We start from the raw sequence: 24,642 nt of genomic DNA, 5'->3' as shown, positions 1-24,642 counted from the left end.
ACATCCAAATTTTTACTTGACTACTTATACTAAAACAAGCATAACTTCGCCAATTTAAAAGTAATTTCAATTTTTTATTCTTCTGAAATCAACCTAACGACACCCACTTAGTATATATAAATATCTCAAACGGTGTGGGAAATACGCATACAAAAACATGCAAAATTGCCCACAGGTAACATCGGGCCACAAAGGGTTAAGGGTGCCATAATGGGATGGACTTGGACAACGTTACTACTACAGGTTAAAAGATGAACATAATTTATAATTATCCTCATAGTTGAAGCACTGAAACTTAGTGTCACACCTACTAAAACGACTTTCTTTACAGGATAGATAAGCCTGGGGGGGGGGGGGTGAATGTACCTCTAATCTGACGAAATAGCCTACACATAAAATCTAAAATATAATTTATATAATATAAAATTTATATATTTTATATTTAATATTTTATAGTTTATAACATATATATCATATTTAATATTTTATATTTTATATATTATATTTTGTATTTTATATTTTACATATTATATTTCATTTTTTTATTTTTTATTATATATTTTGTATTTTATATTTTTCATATATATATATTTTTTTTTAATTTTTTACTTTATAATTTTTACAATTTTTAATTTTTTTTTATTAATTATACATTTTTATTTTTTTAATTTGTATTCTTGTATTTTTATTCTGTGCTTAAAGTCCCCTATATAATTAATAAAATAAAAACTCGTCCAAATATATTTTTTAATATAATAGGTTTTTCTTTATTTTTGTTGTATTCATCGTTTTTTTACACATTTCTTCTTAGTAGACTTATTTACAAAAATTTTAAACATATAAAAATTGTTTACATTAAACATAACATAAAAAAGAAAGAATGAAATATTAATTTATACACAAAAATAATAATAGTATAGTACAAATAAAACAATTTTGGAGATTTTCCATGAGATAAGTTCGGAAAGGGTTCGAAAGAGAGTGGCATTACTTTTAACTAGCTAAGCAATTTGAAGCCCGTAAATATTTTTCTATTTTCCCTTCAGACCTCTTCCATCGCCACAACCAGCCCACAGGAGGCAAAGCAAAATTTCCAAAAAAGTTTTTATCACAATTTTTACTTTGCCTCGCTATGTGGGTGCTGGTGGGTGGCTGGTGTTGGGTCAACTGGCTCTTTGTTGTTCTAAAAGAAAAATATTTAAAATAACTTAGAAAACTAAGAGATTTATAATAAGTGAGTTATTATAAAAATTTAGTTAGAAATATTTGAGAAAAAAATATACAAAACTGAAATCCTTAAATAAAGGATTCACATTGGCAGTGCTTAAATACAGAGAACGAGAGAGCTTCAAGATTTTCTTAACTAATTGGTAGATACTTGTTTTAGTTTCGTACCATTTCCCAACTTATCTTTTATTGCTGAGGCCATGGAAAATCCGTTTAATAAAAATAGTGGCAAAGTTTTCCTTTTGCAGCAAGGAAAGAAATTGGTGGGGAGGGAGGGGGGACAAAATAATAAAAATTAAAACTAGTTCATGTTTTCTGCATCTTCTCCATCTTCTTCTAATTAAAAAGAGAAAATAATAAACGAATTAGAATCATTTACACTCTTCTGGTTTTTTGTTGTTGTTACTTTTTGGGATTTGTTGATGTTTTTGTTAGAGTGGCCTATGAGATTCCGCAGAGACTCTGGAGGCTTACTTCTTTTTGTGGTGATAACCTCCATGGGATTCAAGGACAACACCACCACCATGACCATAGCCGCCATGACCATAACCGCCATAACCATGACCGCCAGATGCAACAGCATAACCGCCACCATAACCGCCGCCATAACTGCCGCCATAACCGCCGCTATAGCTGACAGCGGCACCATGTTGAACAACAGAGTGGCCAGCAACAACGGGTACACCGACTGGTACGGGCACTGGCTTATCAACATGGACAGGCACTGGTCTGGTAACATGTACTGGGTATGGGCGGTCAACTGCCACCTGAACTGGAACTGGCACTGGGCGATCGACGGCATATGGTACTGGCTTCTCAACGGTGTAGGGTTGAGGTACTGGTACAGGGACCTTGACGGGGTAGGGGCGATCTACGGGCACTGGATAGGGACGGTCGACACGTACTGGTACTTCAACACGCACCTGTTTCTCATAGACAACAGGGTATGGCTTTTCAACAGTAACGGGATAGGGTTTGGGCACAGCAACTGGCACTGGACGATCGACTGGTACATGCACTGGTACATTGACCTTCTTAATGACTTCGTAGGGTTGTGGTACTGGTACTGGCACTTTCACTGGAACTTGTACATGTTTAACAACTTCATAGGGTTGTGGTACGGGTACCTTGACGGGCACTTGAACATGTTTAACCACTTCGTAGGGTTGTGGCACTGGTACCTTAACTGGGTATGGACGATCGACGGGTACATGGACGGGAACTTCGACCTTCTTGATGACTTCATAGGGCTGAGGCACATGGACGGGTACCTTAACGTATTCCTTAACATGTACGGGTACTTTACGAATAACTTCATAGGGTTGTGGTACAGGTACCTTAACTTCAACTGGAACATGTTTAATGTGTTCCACTGGGTATGGACGATCAACAGTCACTGGCACGGGTACACCCTTGGTAATGGTTATGGTCTTGTGAACATCAGCCATTTGACTAATCAGGAATTCTTGTGGAGCACTGTGACCATAAACAGCAACACCTGGTCCTGAATGGCCACCGAGGGCATTACCATGATAACCGCCAAAACCATAACCATGTCCTGAGGTAATGGAACCATGTCCCAAATAACCCAAATCCAAACCAGAGTGGCCGTAGCCATAGCCGAGCTCAAGAAGGCCACGTTTGTCCAATTTCTTTTCGAGTGGTACCTTTTTCTCGCTGACGGATTTTTTGGCAGCTGATTCAGCGCATGCTGAGGCCACCAGCAATGTGGCAAGACAGATCTGGAAATAGAGAGAGAGAGGAGAATGGTAAGATTTTTGTTGTGATTTAAGGAGCAATTGTATGAAGAAAAATATAAAAGACTTAAGAAACAAACACTGTCCAAATAATGAGAGAAATAAAGAGTAATATCTCATGTTTTGATACAGAGTGTATCAAAAGACTTAAGAAACAAACAAATAATTACCCATTGTAAAAAGCAAAGAAAGAGAGAGAGAGAATGGGTAAGAGTTTGTAATATGAATTTCTTTCTCAAGTGAGAGAACTCGACCATTCTATGACAAGAAAAGAGGTTCATACATATATTTTGAATCAAAAGACTTAAGAAACAAACACGTATTTGATTAACACATTGGAATAATGAGAAAACTTAATTATTTATTATGTTACAGTCACGGATGCATAAAAAGTTAATGTTTTGTAATAAACATAATTTAACATTTCGAGTAAGTATTAAATTAAAAGTTATTGTTTCTAATAGTTTAATAGACATATTTTTTGCAAAATTCCGAAACACACACATGATGATAATATTCTTTAAACTGGCTAAAGACACAAACATGAAAATTGTGAGGAACTAAAAGAGAACTAGTGCTATGAGAGACTGTAATAATAACTCATAGGTATAATGAACAACACAAAAATAATAAAATAATTTTGAATTTCTCAGAATAATATATTTTTGTTAATATAGATATATTTAAACTAACTAATTTTAATTTCTCTTTCTCTTCTTATTTTAGGTAAGTTTTTTCATATAAATGTTTGCTTTAAGGGGTAAGTTTATATTAAAATTACATTTAACCATAAATAAAAATTATTATTACAAAAAAAAAAAAAACTGTATGAGAAGATGCCACAAAAATATTTCTGGGTAATTTTGGATTGTTCATGGGTAATTTAATTTTGTGAAATAATTAAATTATAAAAATAGGTCCAAATAATTTTTTCTGCAAAAATTATTTAAATCGGACATCCAGATTAAGGCACCGCTTTATTTCATATTTTCTAAGGAGAGTATGTTTGGTTAAGTTAAGATTACTAACCGTTTAACATATTTCGACAGATATGACAAACTGTTTTGGAATTAATTGACAAACTGTTTGGAATCAATCTCATTTTGTAGTATTTAAACAAAGCATACTAAAAACTATATTTCCTGAATATGTCAAAAGGACTAGACTATACAAAGTAGGTCCCATGTCATTAAGCTAATATGAATTGGGGTGGAGTCCTTGATATGAGAGAAGTCTCCCTGGTGCCTTCTGGAATGTTTGTGGGACATAGATTTGTATGACGTGTGTTTAAAGGACATGTCTCGCTTTGATAATTTTCAGCAGGGGACAAGTCAATATTTCCTGAGAAAATGACCCAAAAGCACAAAACCTGCCGTCACAAAAAAAAAAAACTATCGCGGTTAGAAGGCATTGTCTGTTGCTATCCAAACAAATGTCAGGAGGGGAAAATTTCAACGTGGACTCAACGCACGGAGAAGGGTGTTTCTTTGGTATAGAGTTTTTGTTTGGCCTTTTTGGAAAACGTTTGAACGAACTAGAAAGATAAACAAGCCAATTGCGGCGTCTTTGATATATATGAGAGTGACCTTGCTGGAGAATTGGCTGGCAGAACGCTTTTTTCCGGATTATGAAGTACCAATCTTGACACAATTGTAATGTTTGCCTCTGACTTTAATCGACGCCACCAATACTTTTGTTCTCCATGTTTTGAGATCTTCGAGACAGAAGTTGCTTTCACAAAAACAAATATGGTTGACGGTTGACTTGATGTAGTTTTTCTTCATTGAGGGCTTCCCTACCCCATTCTACAATCCTTCAGTTTATCTAAACTACTCCAAATTGGAGACAGCCGGCGGTGATGACCTCGTAGAGTCCTTGTCTTCATAAGTTTACATTTTACATGTTTAGGATATTCCGAGGTTATTTTCTGGATAAGACTTAGTAATAAATTCCTCTCATCCAAGAGTGTTAAAATATCCTCTCTTCGTCTGAAACCACACAATCTTCTATATTTATACCCTACACCACCTTGTGGTTAGGGGTATTATGTCTTTGTGCATTAGTTTGTAACATGCAAAAGGAAACGAGCTAGACCCATAGTTCCTTTTAGGGATATACATGAAATCACTTTCTGAGACGATTTACGCATGTCCGTCTGTCCATGTATTTTTGTAAACAAAGTGCAGGTCGCATTTATTGTCCGATTCGCATGAAAATTGTGGAAGATAGTTTTTTTGGTCAAAGGACGAACGCTATTTATTTTGGTAAAAATCGGTTCAGATTTGGATATAGCCCCCATATATATTTTCGCCCGATTTAAGGCATTTGGTGCACGAAACACGCTATATATGTCCGATTTCAATAAAATTTGGAATGTTTACCGGAATTTGGCCTAGAAATAAGCGTGCTAAATTATATAGAAACCGGTTCAGAATTGGATATAGCTCTCATATATATTCTCGGCCGATTTTAGGTATTTGATGCACGAAACGCGCTATATATGTCCCATTTTGATGAAATTTGGAATATGTGACGGAATTTGGTCTACAAATAAATGTGAAAAATTATATCGAAATCTGTTCTGATTTGGATTTAGCTCCCATATATATTTTACATATTCACAGTGGTGTAGGGTAATATATATTCGGCCCCGCCCGACTTTGACCCTTTCCTTACTGGTTTTTTACTTGTTTTATTTGTGTCAAGGCCTATTGATTTTTGATAGGTATACGATGTTTTCGACGTATGTTTTATAAGTCGGAAAAGTATGCCATTTCCTGACAGGCCTTTATCTGGGCAAGTCCATACATTCTGACATCCATATGACCTATGTATATGTGGCTGTTTTTACGATCCAACCTTTGAACATCCAAATAGTTATTTTAAACTTAAATAAAATTCGAAGATGGACTATATTGGACAACTCCTTCCGGAACAACTCTCACAAATGTTCAACATTTAAATAACAATTTAACATTGAATTTCTTAAGCTTAAGTCCAGTCCTTAACAGTTCTATATGGGAAAACTCCTTCGGGTACTTTCCTGGGTTTCAATGCACATCTTTGAAAAACGTATGAAAAAAGGGTTATGACGGCGAGTTAGCATTTATAACCAAAGCTCATAACTTCTAAAGGCAGATTGAGTGGACAAATATCCTCCACTGTAAAAACAAATTGCATTTGAAAGAGAAAAAATCGATGATAGATAAGCCACTCCAAAGCCGATATGTCTTATGAACCGCTACCAACGGCGAAGCCGATCACATAATGGTGGTTGTTTGGGTTCGAATCGTCGGTTTTTCTTTTTCTCTTGCAAAAAAATCATCGGTCATTAAGCTCGACTCCAAGGAGAAATTAAATAAAATTAATATTAAAATGATCTTCGCCCTAATAGGCAAAATTTTCAAATAAGTACAAAATGTTCGCTTTAGTGTAATTTGAGGTCTGTTCGAGGTTTATTTTGATATTCGAAGGTAATCCTGGTGATCCTGCCATGAAATCACGTCATCGCATTGAAAGAGAAAAATTCGACGACAGAGAAGCCACTCCACAGCCGATATGTCTGATGAACCGCTACCAACGACGAAACCGATAACATAATGTTGGTTGTGTGGGTTCGAATCGTTGGTTTTTCTTTTTCACTGGCAAAAAATCATCGGTCATTAAGCTCGATTCCAAGGAGAAATTAATTAAAATTAATATTGAAATGATCTTCGCCCTGATAGGCAAAATTTTCAAATAAGTACAAAATTGTCGCTTAAGTGTAATTTGAGGGCTGTTCGAGGTTTATTTTGATATTCTAATCCTTGTGATCCTTCCTTCGATATCTACTCCGAAAAAATTCAACACTTTTGCGCTTTAATGCATTTTAAGGCCACTTCGTGTATAGTGTTGAAATGTCCATAGCGTGTAGTCATTGTAATCCTGAAAGGAGGGATTGACATTGGTCCAATCTTTGCATATCCTAATATTTATTTCAAATTTAAATCGACTTTTCATCAAAGGTAGTTTTTGTGATTTTGATTGAAATGATATATTTTTTTCGTACTTAAGTTCATGCTTAAAGATATAATGGGCCCGGCCCAACAGCTCCAAATATCCTACACTGTACAAAATAAAAAGTATAAGTATTGAAGAGAATGACTCCCAAAATTAGATTTAGTTTTAAGATGGACTATTCGGTTAATACTTTCATGTGCCGCAACCGCAAAAGTTGTTCAGCCTAGCGTTCTAATCCAGTCTAAGGTCCCTTTTACTGATCGTGTTGAAAATTTAATTTTTTTGCAACACGTCGCCGATCGAATTTTGATACAACTCCAATATGCATATTTGATCGATTTTAGGTATTTTGGGCCCAATATGACCTAATATCTAAATACGAAACGATTTTCAACAATTTATGTAGTTTTATAGTCACAAATGGACTGGTAAAGTTGTTTCTATAAATCATCATGTATAAAGTTTCTAGATAAAATGGAAAAAATAGGGGGTAAACCTTTCTAAAACAATGTTGTAGTTTTTTAGGCCGCCTGTCCCTTCATCTGTCTATAAAAACCCTGTAATTACGCTACAGGTCGCAATTTTGGACGGATCGTCACGTCGTTGGAGGTGTCCAGGTAATATGAATGTAAAAAATTATATGGGGAAATAATCAAATTTGTGTTCTTAAGCGCATATTTCGGCTCCTATTGGGGGTATTCCAAAACAAAAGCCTGTCAATGGATGTAGAACATCTCAGGTCTACAATGATGCCAGGTCGGTTAGCGTAAGGGGACAAACAACACAGGTATTCCAATAGTCGCTACTCCATCCCATGTTTTACATTTATTGGTATATAAATTTTAATGACGATTTTCCAAGCCTTAGAAGACCCTCTAAGCTTTAAAGTGGTACCAATTGTATTACCAGAAGTGATAAAATACTAGAGATATAGAAAATCGGCTATTCCAATTTCCAATTTGTGAAATTTTATTCAAATTAATTTTTTATTTGTTTATTCAATCCACATCTTTAAATTAATATCAAATATGTCGGTGTTGATGTTTACTTCGTCACCGATGTTGATGCTACCATCAAACAAGGGTGGTATTCCAACCATTGCGGCACCCACTTGTCATCAACGGCACCCATTTGTCATTATAAAAAGATCTTCGTATTTTTGCTAACAAAAAAAATCAACGTTGAACTCACAACTCTCGGTTTAAACCTATTAGCAATGAGTGGGTTACTCGCTTCTATGGCTCCAAAAAATTTTGCGAGGTAAAAACCCGTTATTTTTCTTATGCACCCCACGTTGCACTCAGAAGGTATGCGGTTCGATTCGCAGGCCAATCAACATCAACAATTTTCAACCGTGGCAAAATACCCCTCAGTAATGTGGGCGACATTTCCTGAGTATTTAAGCCTTGAAAAACTTCTCTACAAGTGGTGTCTTAAGACACACCGTTCGGACTCGGCGATAAACAGTAGGTCTCATATCATTGAGCAACTATGAATCGGAGTGCACTCTTTGATAAAAGGGAAGTCTCCCTTGTCCCTTCTGGGGACAATTATTTTAAAAAGTATTTTTTATTATTTTTCCCCGTTGGGATTGAAAAAGGAAGCCGAAGATTATGTGACAGGTTTCGCTGTTAGTTGGCAGCTCATCAAAGTTGCTCCAAACATATTTTATTGGTTGTGTGGGTTCAAATCTTTTACCATCCAGCTCAACTCCAACGAGAAAAATGAATAAAAACAAGTAAAAAAGTGTCAGTCGGCTTTGCCGACAGATATATACCCTCAGCCAATGTGAAGTGAAACCTTCACCTACGGACAGATCGAATGTATTTAAGGTCTCTTCAGAATTTTGTGGCCCTTTTCGGACATTTGAACTTGCCGACAAAAATTTGGGTTAGTATTAACTGCACTAAGACACAAACTTTGAACTTTTGTGGGGGAGGTACCCTTAGGGAGGACCAATGTGGGCCACTTTTGACAAAATATTAGGAGACCCAAGTTTGGACCAAATTTGTTGCCCCATTGTCCTAGCATTTTAGTGACATTTTTTAAATATTGGGAAGAAGTACCGACCGCCACATATGGTGACATAGGGGGTTTTTACAACTTTCCAGCTGTTTTCCCAAGAAATATGGACTTGCCCCTGAAAAAACTTTTTCCGTCGTAATGGAGGTAGCGACTGCAAATCGCTTCAACAAAAATCAAAGTGATTCGAGAGCAGGTCTTAAAGTGAACTTATCCGAAATTTTGTGTGAGAGGTACCAGAAGGAGTAGGCAAATATAGTCCATATTCGAACGTGATCTATATCTGGTAGATATATTAGGATGTGCAAAGTATAGATTACATTGGTCACTCCCTTCAGGAGTTATCGTGCGCAAAATTTTTCCGAACATTTTTGAAGTTTTGTGGGGGAGGTACCTGAAGGAGTGGACCGGTATAGACCATCTTCAAATTTAAACTATGTTTTGATAAAATATTATGATGGCCAACTTTTGGACCGAATCGACAGATCCGTTCGAGAGTTATCTTGCGCTCCAACCACTACACAAGGTGTCATAGGGGCTCTTAGCATCTTTCCCGCCATTTTCTCAGGCAGTATGGACTTGCCCCTGATGAAACTTGTACCGTCGTATGGGGGGAAGTGAATACAAGTAGTTGCAACAAAAATCAAAGCGATTCGAGAGCAGGCCCTAAACTGAACTTATCTGAAATTTTGTGTGGGAGGTACCCGAAGGAGTGGGCCGATTGAGTCCATATTGGAACCTCATCTAAGTCTGGTAAAAATTTCATGATGTGCAAAGTATGGATTAAATCGGTTACTCCCTTCGAGAGTTATCATGCCCACAAATTTTCTGAACATTTTGGAACTTTTGTGGGGGAGGTATCGGGAGGAGTGGACCGATATAACTCATCTGCGAACTTAAACTTAGTTTGGACAAAATATTACAAAAGCCAAAATTTGAATTGGTTCATCCGTTCGAGAGTTATCGTGCGCACCAGCCAGCCAGACAGACAGACAGACGGGCGGACATTGCTAAATCAACACCAAATTGTCTGAAACACATTTCGTCCAAACATACTTGGGGTCTAAAACCATTATTTCGATGAAGCACATTTTGAAAGTGTATATACCCTTTCTAGCCTAAAGGCTGAGGGTATAATTAACAGTAAAATGGTCTTCGCCCTAACAGGCAAAAATTCGAATAAGTGTTTTTTTGTGTCGCCATTCCCCGTTTCACCACACTTCCTGTAAGATGATAATGTCGGATATTATACTGAAGTACATCGGTCTGTAAAATGTTTGCGGGGCTCATTCTGTCGTTTTTTTCATAGTGGCATGTTTTTTAAACCCATAATATTGAATATTCCCATAGATGTCTTCTTGGACATTCAGCATCAAATTTCACAGTTTTTGCAAAAGGTGTTTAACAATCCTAATTATTAATATTTTGAAATTTTTGTTATAATGAAGAAAATCTCTGCTTCTATAAGGTGAAGAAGGGCTTTAGTGCCATCAACGGTGTCGGATCTCTTCATGGAATATTTAGGTCATCTTTGCTTTATCTTTAACGCCAGTGGGTGGAAGGTATATAGTCGTCGACAATGTCAACTGATTTTTTGTTAATTGTTCTAATTAGAATTCGATCAATTAATACATTTTAGCTGGGATCATAAATATCATTTGGCATTCCTTTATAAAGTGAGCAATATTTCAATTAAGTTTCATGAATTTTCCGCCCTGTGTTTTTTCTTAGTTAATGAAATTATTTCAAAATTTGGTGTTCAAAATTAAAATTATGGTATTATACCATTCAGAATTTACCCATTCCCCCATTACGTTATTTACAAGCCATTAACCTTCATTCATCAAAAAAATAATTGCTCAAGTTCGTGTCTTAAGTCATTCGTTTTCCTCCTAATGATATTGCAAACTTGCTCCGCTTTTGCAGACAGATAACACACCCTCTCAGTGGAACAGGTGTTGAACACAACACACAACCTTCAACGACCTTGCCGAAGACACTTTAAATCGCCAAAACCTCCCCCCTCCTCCAACTTCATGAAAAGCCATTAAAGGCAATTTATGCAAAAATGTCTCTCATAAAAATGCCAACATGAACATAAAGATCATCATGAATCAGTAGCAAAGTACGAAAGAAAGACATACAAACAACAATAGAAGAAATGTAAGCATGAAAATTTGATGGTTAAAAGTAAAGCAGTTTGGTAGCTGGTAGATTTGGATGGGGGAAAATGAAACATAAAACCACACAATAAAAACTCCAAACAAACCCCGACCTACCTCAAAATCTGCAATATTTTTTAAGGCGTTTTATTGTTTTTTTATGTTTTGCTTATTATGTCTTCTATGTGGCTGGCCGCTACTTAACCAGTCCAGCCAGGTCATATGGCCAGCATGTGCCGGTATCTTTTTGTTTGCCTTCTGCTTTGGTTTGTTTACAAAATTTCAATGTGTCAGCGGCTGGCCAGCCGTTATTGTTGGTTGCATGTCATATTGAGGTTCCTTAACAACATTTGGGCGTTTGTTAGCTTGTATGGCATTTTTGTTGCTTTTTCGTTTCTTCCACGACATTTGGCTGGTTTCTTTTGTTGACGGAAATGTTATGATTATAGCGCATTGGAATGCATTATAGGTATTATGGTTTTCAATGATATTGTTATTGTTTTAGATCAATATGTTTGACCGAATAATAAATGCTTGACTAGCAATTGAGTTTTACAAGAAGCCCGTGCCATGGGTTATTAATTTTGAAATTAAATTATTTCAAAATTAATTCAAAGGGCTTGCCCATCATTCTTCATATTTGCAATTTTAATAACCCGTCAGTCTTATCACAAATCAATCAATCAATAGATATTTCCTATTGATTTGTTCGAGACTATTTGCTAATCACTTTTAAGAGCCAGACATTTGTTGTTTCTGTCTTTACTTGTTTTCTTCTTCATCCACATGCCAGTCAGGTTCCATATTCGGCTTTCCTACATTTGAGCAAAAAATTTCACTTGTTTTTAACCAACCAACTGGTCATTGCTGCCTCTAGATTGCCGCTTAAGTCTTTTTTTGCTTTAAATTAAAATCAAAATTTCTGTGACAAAATTATGTGTGTCTACCACCTAACCCACCTTTCCATGTCTGAAAAATTAATGACGTACTTTCGTATTGAGCGTATTGTTATTACTTAATCTTATTGCCTTAAAAAAATTTCACAAAGTGAATAGTTTTAGGTTTGTTGCTTTTGTTTTTGGGGTTTTTGATTGCGATTAGATAATTGCCGGCATTGCAGCAATATGTAATAATTGTCACAATGTGTTTGCGCGCTTTTATATGAAAACGTTAAACATTTTGTTGCATTTTATGTGTTAATATGTTAGAAGGTTATTTCGGTTTGAATGTTTATATTAATTATTTTGTAATTTATATGCAAGCTCTTGAGTGTTGAGTTTGTTGCTTGAGTCTTTTGTTTGGACCTTGATGATTTAACAACTATTGGACAAAGTTATTGCCAAAAAGTTAGTAGAAAGACAGGGGAGTAGACAAAAAAGTATTGACGATATTTACTAGGTGGTGTAAAGGAGAGTGAAGAATGATGAAAAAATAAGTGGCTAACAATGAACGGTGAATATATCGTGTAACCCTCCCATATTGAACGAAGTAAAAGTGGCAATAGAACAACTAAAACGTAACAAAGCAGCATTAGAAGATGGTTTGCGGAAGCTCTACAGGCCGATTTCAGAACCGCAGCTGAGATAATTCGACCACACATCATATCAACGTGGGAGGAAAAAAGACTTCATCAAACTTGGAAAATGGCATAGTTGTAATGTTATCTTAGAATGGCTACTTGAAAAATTGTAACAGCTAGAGAGGAATAACCCTGCTCAATACCACATACAAGATATAAGTAGCCAAAATACAGGAAATAATTCAAAGACATGTATGAAATATTCCGTGAAATGAACAGGTTGTCCTTAGGCTGAAGCTGTGTAGATCAATCCAACAACCGAGGGAGTCTCATGAAAATAATCCGAGTAATAAAAGCGATGTACAAGAATGAAAACCTCTGAGTTCTTCACAAAGATAACATAATTTACTGTTTCCCACAAACTGGGGAGTAAAGCAAGGATGACATATTTCAAAAGAGACAAGGCAGACTTATCTCACATCAATGAGTGCACCCCGATTCATATTAGATCAATGGTATGGGAGCTATATGTTATCGCCGGATCCGAACGCCGTACCTTAAAACACCACTTGTAGAGAAGTTTTACGTGGCTGAAACACTCATTAAATGCCGCCAAAATTACATTAACGGGACATTTTGCCACCGTTGAAAATTTGATGTTATCTGGCCTAGAATTGAATATGTCGATAGATTTTCCTATCTAGACAGCACAGCATGGAGAAGCTCACATACAACCAGGAAAACTAAATTTAAAATATTCGAAAAAAATAGAACATTGGTGGCGTTTTTTATTGGGATGGCTGTTACAATTTTGATTTTTCAAAATAGTTTGGCTTAATCCCATTGTTGTTGTTTTAATATTTAAAACAACTAATTTATTAGTGGAGAAGGTTTGGCATTGTTCGCCAAAGGGTAAGGCAGGGAAGTCTAGTTTCGATCCTCGCCAAAGGATCTCACCAGTTCCCTTGTTTCTTGTTTGTGGATATTCTCCACTGAAGTTATTTTTCAATAACTTCTTCAACCAAAAACTTTTTATACCCAAACATCAATCGTCAGCTCGAAGTATAAAAGTGAAACAAGAAAAACTTCAATGAGAAATTTTTCTTTGGCAACCTCACACAACCCCGACGAAAGTGTTTGCAAAACAAAGCAAACCTTCTTCCACTTTTATGTGTCGTTGATTTTCAACGAATGCACATTACAAAATGCTGTTGGTAGCTTATACAAAAAAAAATATATAAAAACAATTCTGCTAGGAGTTCACTGCCTCCGGCTCTTATCTAATATGACCACCTTCGAACAGTCCGTAAACAAAACTTAAGTGAGGAAAGTACCTGAAAGTGTTGTCCGTTATATACATTCCTGGAACTTGATATACGTTTGAATGGTGAAATCCACAGTAAATATACTGGCTAGTCGTGAATTGTGAGTCTTTTGTGCTGCTTGAACATCGAAGAACACGATATTTTATGAAAAGCGTCAATGTTATGGGCTTTGATCTTTGTAACCAACCCTGAAAAACACGCTATTACGAAATAGAGGTATTAAAGCCCCTAATTCGCACATCGAATGTCCGAACTCTTTACATAGAAGGTGCAGGATGCGCAATGGCGGATACACCTGCAATTTAAAGAACAATATTTTCGCCTCACAGTAAGTGTGATGGAACGAAAAACCGACGCATTATGAGACACCTCTGGGTGGGCTGGTATAAAAACCCCAGCTTCAAAATTAAGAGTTGTGTCCTTAACGTTTACCGTAGGTTTTTTGGCTAACAAAATGCGACAAATTGTTAGCAAACAAGGTAGACAGCAAAATAAGTTTTTAGCGGTGATCCCCTCAGCCTAATGTTCACTTACATTTCCTGAGCATTTTTAGCCAATTAAAAGTGCTTCACAAGTGGTATTGTTAGACAATTCGGTCTCTGCTCCAAAAATCCAATGAACACATTTCTAAGATGTTGGTATGCTGTAGTAGCGATGCGAACGGCAATGCCACAAAACCAATAACCGACATGATATTTATTACATGTATAGCTTTCAACTAACAAGATATTAAAGAGATCACACGAAAGGCCGTCCTCTCCTTGCTTTAAACCACTTTTGGTAGTAAACTGTTTGGAAATGTTTTTTCCCATTTTTAATGGGGACCGTATATCCGTTAATGTCATCTTACAGTGCCGAATGATCTTTGCGGGAATACCAAAATCAGACATGGCTTTGAATACCTTTGAACGTATAGAACTTACGAAGTCTGCTTTATAATCGACAAAAATATGGTAGGTGTCGATCTGCATCTCTTGGAACTGATCTAGGGTCAATGGTAAATTTTCCATGTCTAAAGATGCACTGATATGACCCAATTATTTAATTGACCGTAAGCTTTAGTCATTCACGCAATATCCAAAATACTATCTTATATACAATAGGAAGCTGAATTATACCCCTGTAATTGGAGCACACAGTCGTATCTTCGTTCTTGTGGACGGGACATAGGATGTTCACGTTCCAATCATCGGGTACGCGTTCTTCCTGCCAGATGATGCTAACTAGCAGATGCATACACCTTATCAGCGTGTCGTCTCCAGTCTTAAACAGCTCAGCTGCTTTAACCCGTTTATAGTTGTCTACACCTCACCTTTTCTGGGTGGTATATGGCGAATAACAAAATTCCTTTACAATTCCATTTGAAAAAAATTAAAAAATTTTTTTACGAGCACATCTACGATTTTTGGTACAGAGGTAAAGGAAAAATTGGCCAATGCGCGCAAAAGTTATAGCGGTTTTTATTCTCATATAAAGAAAAAATATTTAAAAATATATTTTTTGTTGTTATGAGAAAATGTATGCATAAATCGTTAACAGCATTCCATATCTATTCGTAGATGTTTAAATAGTTATTAAATTTATTATTATTTTCGCGGAAAATCAACATATAATAAAAAAAATTTTGAAGTAAATCCAAATTATCCTGTCCCAGAATCCGTACAAACCCTCAAAAAATAAATTAAAGAATATATGCGGAATCTAGACAATGCGTAGAAAAATATGATACCAAATATATAGAGATTGGGTACATAAATTGCATATTATAGCAACAACAAAAGAGAAAAACTTATTGTTGGAAAATATTGTTGCAAATATTTTTTTGGTTTGATTCTAAAAATTAGAAAAAAATATTTGGGAGTTCTCCAACTATTGTGCTAAAATCCCATAGAATAATGAATATATACAGTTAAAACTTCATCAAAACATATGGTTTACCATCGCGAGAGTTTATCTGATTACTGTGATAACTTATAAGGGTAGGAAATTCAGAGTAATATTGAAATTACAATCATTCAATTAATATTATAATTAAAAAGCCTGTTATTCGCGAATTAGTTAAAGTCGGTTGATGCGCATCCGTTTTTGGATACAGCGAATCAATCTCTGTCAAAATTTATGCATATTTCGATGTTTCACTCAGGGGCCATTGTGTGCCACCAGTTGCATCATACACTGCAAAAAACCTTAAAGTTGGTAAAAGTCGCGCAATGTGCATACGATTTTGATGCGCATCCGGTTTCGTCAGCGCCTATCAAAAATACGTCCAAATATACCAATTTTAATTAGATTCTTCAAGAACCGCGGATGTGCCTCCACATTCTATTTTTGGTGAAAAACCCATATTACACGCGAATCTCTGTAATTTATGACACGCGTTTTCGCAAATATTATAATCGCGTATAAAGGATTCCATTTACGTAAAAAAATTTCAAGAAAATCGCGGTTTAGTACGCGGATTTGTCGAAATAATTTTTTGCTGCTTTTCCTATTTTCAGGGTATCTATATCCGCGGTTTTAGTGAATGGATTCGATCGCGGAGGGTCTCATTAGATCCGTCGCGTAAAAAAACTAAATTCACGCGGGGTACAAAGGAAATTGAATGGCACTTGTAAATTTTAAACGCAAAAAATAAGTTTTTTTAAAAAAATCACACATCAAATATTGGCCTTTAGACTCCAATTACTAGGATGCTGTAAGGAGCACACTCATGAGATATGCACTAAACGACGTAGAATCACGAGTTTTATAATCCTAATGTGAGTTTTGAATATTATCTTGTTGCGCGTCCGAATTATTAAAACAATTCAAAAAACCCCGAAATTCCGGCTTCAAAATGTCAGCATCAATTTTAGGTGGATGCAGTGGATATATCGAAAAATGATACACTAGTATCATATTGCCCATGAAGTATTCTTTGAGTCTTTCTTTGGGCATATGTCTATAAAATGTAAAGTTAAGCCTAAATTCGGATGGGAGCATAAAAAAACTTGTTGGCTTCAACCCATTTTTACCTATTTTTCTACATTGATGCCAACACAGCTTCCACGTAAATTAATTTTAATGGTCGACCTTATGGGATTCCTCCTAAAACACTTCAGTTTAAAGAATGTATATCATACTATATAGAATATGTTAACAGTTCGCGAATTCTGAAAGGGTGAAACTCGGATTCATCGATTGTAAAAAATTTTTGTTTTTCGCCATATACTAAATACCATCTTCTGGCATTGAATTTCTGGTATCATCGTCGTCTTCCCTAGTATGGGATATCAATTGTTTGGAAAAGTGGTATTTCCATGACCGGAGCATACTATCTGTATCTGTTACAAGATTTCCCTGCTTGTCTCTACAGAAGGATATGCCGGTACTCGTTGGTAGAACTTTCGTACTTGATTTTGATTCCTGTGATATTTTTCACACTCCCGCTTTTCCATTTATCTCTTTTATGGGGGAAATGCCCGAAGGAACGATTTATGTTTGAGAGAAATATTACGATGCGCATAGGTTGGGCCAATGCCTGTCACTTCTTCCGATAGTTATTGTGCCCACCAGCCATTTCTGTTGGGCACCGTATTGTTTTTTTAGAACTTTTGGAAGCATTGCCCACGTTAACATAATGTATCGCCGTAAACTGGACTATAAGCTCTACCTTCAGTAAAAATTTTAAAATGAGTCTCGAACAGCCTTAATCTGTACTTCAGCGAAACTTTGAACTTTTGTGAGGGATGCACCAGAAGAAATTATCCAATAAAGATCTCCAACGACGTGCAAATTTTTGAGGTAACTCGGATACTCAAATCGTGTACGTCAATCATTTTATTTGGTTTTTTGCGCGCTCTTATCTCAGGAAGAATAGGTTTTTCCAAGAAAATTATTATAATGCCGTAAACAGGAGCACAAAGAGCACCTACGGTAAAAATTTCCAAACGATCTTGGAATAGTCATTAATCTTCAACTGAGTGAAAATTTTAAATTTTATGATGGAGAGCCTTCACATGTTTTTGGAAAAAAATTTACGATGTGCAAATTCTATTCCAAATCACGAAATTAATTCATATTCTACTCATCCGTCATTTTGTTTGGGACCGGCGGAGTCTTTTGGCCATTATTTTAGTCCTTGAGTTTGATGGAGAGAGAGGTGTGGCATATGATAACCCTTTGCCTTTCAACACCCTCTCTCACTTACAAACTGACAATTGCCACAAAGACTAAAATAATGACGAAAAGCCACTAAAGAATGTTAAAAGGAGGGGTCAAAAATTTGTGAAAGATAAGTTTATGCTTAAAGAGGAAACTTCCACTTCTCTTGTCGTTTTCAAGTTGATAACCAATTTTCAACAAACATCCCGGATGATTAATGGACATATTTCTCTCATATCGCAGATTGAAGCTCCCATCCCAAATTTCAAACGTATATCAAGATCCGAACAATTCCTTCGTGCACCTTCCTCCTACACAAAAGTTCTAAGTGTTCACATTTTTCTTTTTTTTACATTTTCATTGAAGTTAGTAGTTCCGGTGATCCTGATTGCATACATATGTTCCCACAACATCTCCGAAGGGACAAGGGAAAGTTCTCTAAACTCAACGGGTGCACGCCGATTCATATCGGCTTAATTATATGGGCTCTACTTTTTTATCGCCAAGTCCGAACGGTGTGTCTTGCAACACCAATTGTAGATAAGTTTTTCATGACTTAAAAACTTAGTAAATGTCGCCAACATTACACTGATGTTAATTTTCTGGCCAGGAATAAAATTGCAGACCTTCTGAGTACAAGGTGGCCGTCTTTAGCATTGCTCTACGGTGGTCCTGATTATAACGATATAATAGTTTTGGTTGGGAAGCCTGTACTTCTTGAGATAATAACCCTATAGTTTTACCGCTATATCCACCATATAAAATGAACACGATAGTTTCCGAAGGCACTAAACGATATGGTTGAATTTTTTTATGTGTATTTAGAATATAGACTATTTCCGTCCACTCCTTTGGATTACTTCCCACACAATAGTTTATAACATTTGCGTTTGAATTCAGTACAATACCGGATTTCGATTCGCTTATTTCAGGTGGATCCTGATGCAATAATCCGAAAGTTCCCAAAAGCATTAGAGTGCGATTTTTTGCTAAGAAATCTATATATATAAAAGAGCTCAGTGAGTGAGTGAGTGAGTGAGTGACTGAGTGACTGACATATCATCGCCCAGACGAAACCGCTGAAGCTAGAAAGCTGAAATTTTGACTGTGGGTTGCTGTCGGTGTGTAGGGGTGAGATAAGGCTGGGTTTTTGGAAATTCGACCTAGAAGGGTACGAAAAGTACTAAAAGGTACTAAATATGGTACCCTTTGTATTAGGCAAACGGGAAGAGCTAGAATTCTGAAATTTGGAATGAGGGTAACTGATGGAGAGTTAGAAAGATGTACCAAAGGGTTTTTGGAAATTCGACCTATAAGTGTACGAAAAGTTACTAAATTTGGTACCAATTGTATATTTTGAGCGGATATAGCTACAATCTTCATATTTGGTATGGGAATCAAGGTTGGGAAGTGGCGTTTATAATTGGAAGTTCGTACTTATGTGTACGGGTAGTACTAAATGGTACTAAATTTGGTACAATTTGGATTTGGGTGAACGGATAGAGCTGAAAACCTGAAATTTGAAATTAAGATTACCGTTGAAGTGTACGATTGAGATATCGGGGTAGTTTTGGAAATTCATACTTATGTGTACGAAAAGTACTAAATGGTACCAAATTTGGTACAATTTGGATTTAGATAGACATGGAAACCTGAAATTTGGAATTAATATTACTGATGGAGTGAAGGATTGAGGTAGTTTTGGAAATTCTTACTTATGGGTACGAAAAGTAGTAAACGGTACTAAATTTGGTACAAATTGGATTTGGGTGAACGGATAGAGCTGGAATCCTGAAATTTGGAATTTAATTACTTTTGGAGTGTATGATTGAGTTAGTCTTGGAAATGCGTACTTATGGGTACGGAAAGTACTAAATGGTACTAAATTTGGTACAATTTAAATTTAGTTGAACAGATAGAGTTGGAATCCTGAAATTTCGAATTAAGGTTACTGATGGAGTGTAGGATTGAGGTAGTTTTGGAAATTCATACTTATGGGTACGGAAAGTACAAACTGTACTAAATTTGGTACAATTTATATTTGGGTGAACGGATAGAGTTGGAATCCTGAAATTTGGAATTAAGATTACTGATGGAGTGTATGATTGAGGTAGTTTTGGAAATTCATACTTATGGGTACGGAAAGTACTAAATGTACTAAATTTGGTACAATTTATATGTGGGCGAACGGATAGAGTTGGAATCCTGAAATTTCGAGTTAAAGTTGCTTTTGGAGTGTAGGATTGAGGAAGTTTTGAAAATTCGTACTTATGGGTACGGAATGTACTAAATTTGGTACAGTTTGGATTTGGGTGAACGGATAGAGCTGGAATCCTGAAATTTGGAATTTAATTACTTTTGGAGTGTAGGATTGAGTTAGTCTTGGAAATTCGTACTTATGGGTACGGAAAGTACTAAATATGGTACAATTTAAATTTAGTTGAACGGATAGAGTTGGAATCCTGAAATTTCGAATTAAGGTTACTATTGGAGTGTAGGATTGAGGAAGTTTTGGAAATTCGTACTTATGGGTACGGAAAGTACTAAATGTACTAAATTTGGTACAATTTGGATTTGGGTGAACGGATAGAGCTGGAATCCTGAAATTACTTTTGAAGTGTAGGATTGAGTTAGTCTTGGAAATTCGTACTCATGGGTACGAAAAGTACTAAATTTGATACAATTTGGATTTGGGGGAACGAATAGAGCTGGGATCCTGAAATTTGGATTTAAGATTACTGTTGGACTGTAGGATTGACTTAGTCTTGGAAATTCGAACTAATTGGGTACGGAAAGTACTAAATGGTACTAAATATGGTACAATTTAAATTTAGGTGGACGGATAGAGCTGGAATCCTGAAATTTGGATTTAAGATTACTTATGGAGTATAGGATTGAGGTGGTTTCGGAAATGCATACATATGGGTACGGAAAGTACTAAATGGTACTAAGTTTAGTACATTTTGGATTTGGGTGTACAGATAGAGCTGGAATCCTGAAATTTATAATTAAGATTACTTATGAAGTGTAGCATTGAGGTAGCTTTGGAAATTCGTACTTATGGGTACGAAAATTAATAAATGGTACTAAATTTGGTTAAATTTAGATTTGGGTGGACGGATAATTGCGAATTTCAGGATTCCAGCCCTAATCCTGAAATTCGCAATTACTGTTGGAGATAGTTATTGAAATTCGTACTTTCATACGAAAAGTATTAATGGTATTATGAATAGAAGTGGAATTCGGAAATTTGGTATTATAGCCGCTGTTGGTGTGTAGGGTTGAGATATGGATGTGGTTGTGGATTTACGTACAACAAGTGTACGAAAATTACTAAATGGCACAGAATTTGGTCCAAATTGTTATTGTTTTAAGGGGTAGAGCTGAAATTTGTATTAGTATAGCAGTTGACGTTTAGAGTGGAGATAGAGGGAAAGTTTTGGAAATTCGTACTAATGTATATGAAAAATACTAAATCGCGGTTTGGATATAGTTTTTGATAAAAGGAAGTAATTTTTGAAACTTATACATACTATAAGTACTAAATTTGGTACCAGTTTGGTGTTGCATGATGGGATATAGGTGGAATTCCGAATTGGTGTATGAGGGATTGTGTTGATGTTTAGATAAGGATTTTTTGAAATGCATACAAATTCTAAAATTAGGCTGAGGGCTGGATGATTTATTGAGAAACACGAAATGTACTAAATGCTACTAAATTTGACGTTGGGTGTAGCAATGAAGATGGAATTATATCATTAGTGCGTGAAAAGTACAAAATTGCAATAAATTTGGTATTAGGCTAAGGAATAGAAGTGAAATTCTGATATATTATTGATTTGTCAGGTTCATTGTTAGAGGTGGTCGTACAATAAGCGTGCTAGAAGTATTAAATAATACTAAATATTGAAGCACTGGTATTGGGTGAATCGATAAATGGGATTTGTTATGAGGAGAACTGTTGAGATTTTATCAGAATGTTTATTTAAATCCGTCTTCAAATGTATGAAAGGTTTCTACATGTAATACCATTGACATTGGGTGAACAAGTAGAGATAAAACTGCAACATTTGATTTTAAAAATTGTACTGAATAATGTACTATTGTTTCTAGGTCAACACGAATTCGGTTTCTAAATAATATACTGAAATCAAAAAGTCAAACGTACCTTTTCAACAAAATTGTTTTTATCTTTGTTGTCTATTCTAAACGTTATAGTAAGTTCATTTGAAAAGGTAGATCTATGCGGCTAATGTTTTACATTACATGTTTTACATTACAGGTTTTTACATCCTGAAAAAAAGTCCTAAATCAAAATGTCTCAATAATTAAGTTTTATATAGGGTAACAAAATCTGACTAATGGTTTTCTACATTTTGATATCATAAATTCCAAAATTCGGTTGGAAAATGTGCATAAAATTTTCAAAATGCATATACCGTTCTCATAAAACTTGGACTGGAATTTAAAATGTAGGCCGCTGTTGAAGTGTAGAGGTCTTTTTGTTATGAGGAGAACTGTTGATATACCCTCAGCCTATGTAAATTAAAATTTTCATCTATTGCTGAACTTATCAATTGCTGAACTTTTGTGGGGAGGTAACATGAAGAGAAGATCGATATCTATATCTATATAAAGAAATTAAATATCAATTCAAATAGGTATTAGTACTTCAAAATTTTCAGTGTTCTCCATTTTAAATATTGTTTATTTGTATATTATTTCTTTTCCGCTTACGAAGTAGCGGGCATTTTGCTAGTAGGAAATAAATCTTTAATCACAGTCCTTATTGGATTTGTCATTAAAATATTTAGATAAATATATTATGGTACTTCAACCTGCAAATATGTTTATGTTCTAATTAAAGCATTTCTCCGAACGTCTTGAAACCTTAGGCTGGCTAACGAGGAATGAAGTAGTCCTTGTCATCCCTAATCTACCACATGGACATACAAGAGATATTGACTTCAAAGTAATCCTACAAGTTGGTGATGGGGAAGGCTTTATTCGCGTAATTGATATAGGATTTGCCCATGAATGGACTAGATCTAAACAATTACTTCTTCCGGTATAATCAGTTTTAATGTTCTCACACAAAAAATTTCGAAGGTATATATACATTTATATGTAAAATAGTCAGGAGTTAGAATTTAACGGAATAATTTAAAAGGGAAGGATTTTATTCGCCTAAGTAGTACCGAATTTGTTAAACAATTGACTAGATATCTTCGGACACTTTAATTTTTAATTTTCTCAAAAGCAGAATTACGAAAATATTCAAAACGAAAAAAATGCTGATGAGTTGAGGATATATGTAAATCGCTAAACAGACAAGTCGTATACACAATACAGTTTAACTTATTTATATAGAGCGGATTAAACACAACATTTTTGAAAGCTTCATAGATGACATCAAGGATTCGAACTTTAAGAATATTTAGTGGTCCCATATTTTTAAATAAGGAATATTGTAGGAAAAGTGCTTAAATATCGTGACCCGTTAATGGGGAAAGTAGGAATATCATATGAAACTTCACTATTCAAAATTTTAAATACCAAAATATTAAACTATATCTTTAATGGTTCACACTGACTTTCTGTTCACTTTAAGAATATTTTGTGTTCAAATCATTTTTTATATGTTGTTTTAGATGTTTATTTCCTCAATTGTATTTCACTGAAATATCTGTTTTTCTTCACTTAATATTTTCTTCATAGTATTTTAACACATTTTATTGGTGATACTTACAAATAATTTCATGATGTTGCTGTTGTTGGAATGTATTGCACAAACACCACACACACCCACTTTTTGTTACTGTTGTTAATAAATTAAAGTAAGGGGATCGTCTTACTAAAATCGAGAAGAAGAAAGCGGAAACACCAATTAGAATATTTTTCATTTAATTATAATTCTTTTTTCAATTTATGTAACATTTTTAATTGTCTTTTATTTAATTTTGAAAAAATGTCATTAATGTTCTAGAATTTGCAAATTTTTTCTTAGAAAAAGCAAAAAACATTTCATATAAACAAATTTTGTATAAAATATCCACCTTTCTGTCACACACACAACACCTTTTTTGTTTGCTTTGGGATGGTAAGGATTTGTAGAATCCGCTACGATTCCAAACCTTTAACTGGATGCTGTCTTTGGTCAGTTGGTCGCTTATATACGCCACGCTCTTAAATGCGACTAAAAATTGGTAAAACACTGAGTTCCCATGGCAGGGTAGTAGTTGGCGTGGAAAAAATTACGGCGAGCGCAGAAGTGAGCGAGCGAGAAAATTTTACAGCAACAAAAAACAAAACGTAACAACTCAAAGAGCAAAAATCCAAGCTCAAAAAATTAAATTTTTTGCATTTGTTGTTAGCGGCAGCAGCAGCAATGGTATGAAGAAGTCAGCAATGGTTAATAATAAAGACAAAAGCTTTGCTTTAAAAAAAGTACGGCTTAAAACAAAGAGCAAGCAGCTCAAAACAATAAC

At 35.3% G+C, this 24,642-nt stretch overlaps 2 protein-coding genes across 5 annotated transcripts in view; one reads left to right on the top strand and one right to left on the bottom strand.

Annotated features, from left to right (window-relative positions):
• Nucleotides 1–24,642, top strand: part of Ance-3 (angiotensin-converting enzyme Ance-3) — a 511,373-nt gene that overhangs the window by 366,711 nt on the left and 120,020 nt on the right. The gene's annotated exons all lie outside the window — the stretch shown is intronic.
• On the bottom strand, nucleotides 744–24,642 carry Vajk3. 3 transcript variants are annotated; one of them, XR_012410209.1, is made up of 4 exons: nucleotides 24,211–24,370; nucleotides 23,904–24,008; nucleotides 1,634–2,969; nucleotides 744–1,563 (listed from the first exon to the last, which is right to left on the bottom strand). XR_012410209.1 is itself a non-coding variant. In XM_073967522.1 (3 exons), the coding sequence occupies exons 2-3, from the start codon at nucleotides 23,913–23,915 to the stop codon at nucleotides 1,698–1,700; spliced, it is 1,284 nt and encodes a 427-aa protein (XP_073823623.1). In that variant the 5' UTR covers nucleotides 23,916–24,008; nucleotides 24,211–24,642; the 3' UTR covers nucleotides 744–1,697. The 3 variants fall into 3 exon arrangements, 1 of the variants encoding a protein (XP_073823623.1); XR_012410210.1 differs by having other exon boundaries at nucleotides 744–1,560; XM_073967522.1 differs by having other exon boundaries at nucleotides 744–2,969; nucleotides 24,211–24,642.

This window comes from Musca autumnalis, unplaced genomic scaffold (assembly GCF_047663935.1).
Source record: "Musca autumnalis isolate F117 unplaced genomic scaffold, ASM4766393v1 scaffold_2, whole genome shotgun sequence".
In the NCBI taxonomy this organism is placed as follows: domain Eukaryota; kingdom Metazoa; phylum Arthropoda; class Insecta; order Diptera; family Muscidae; genus Musca; species Musca autumnalis.
Note: the sequence above shows the minus strand (reverse complement) of the source record. Positions and strands in the feature narration are given on the sequence as shown.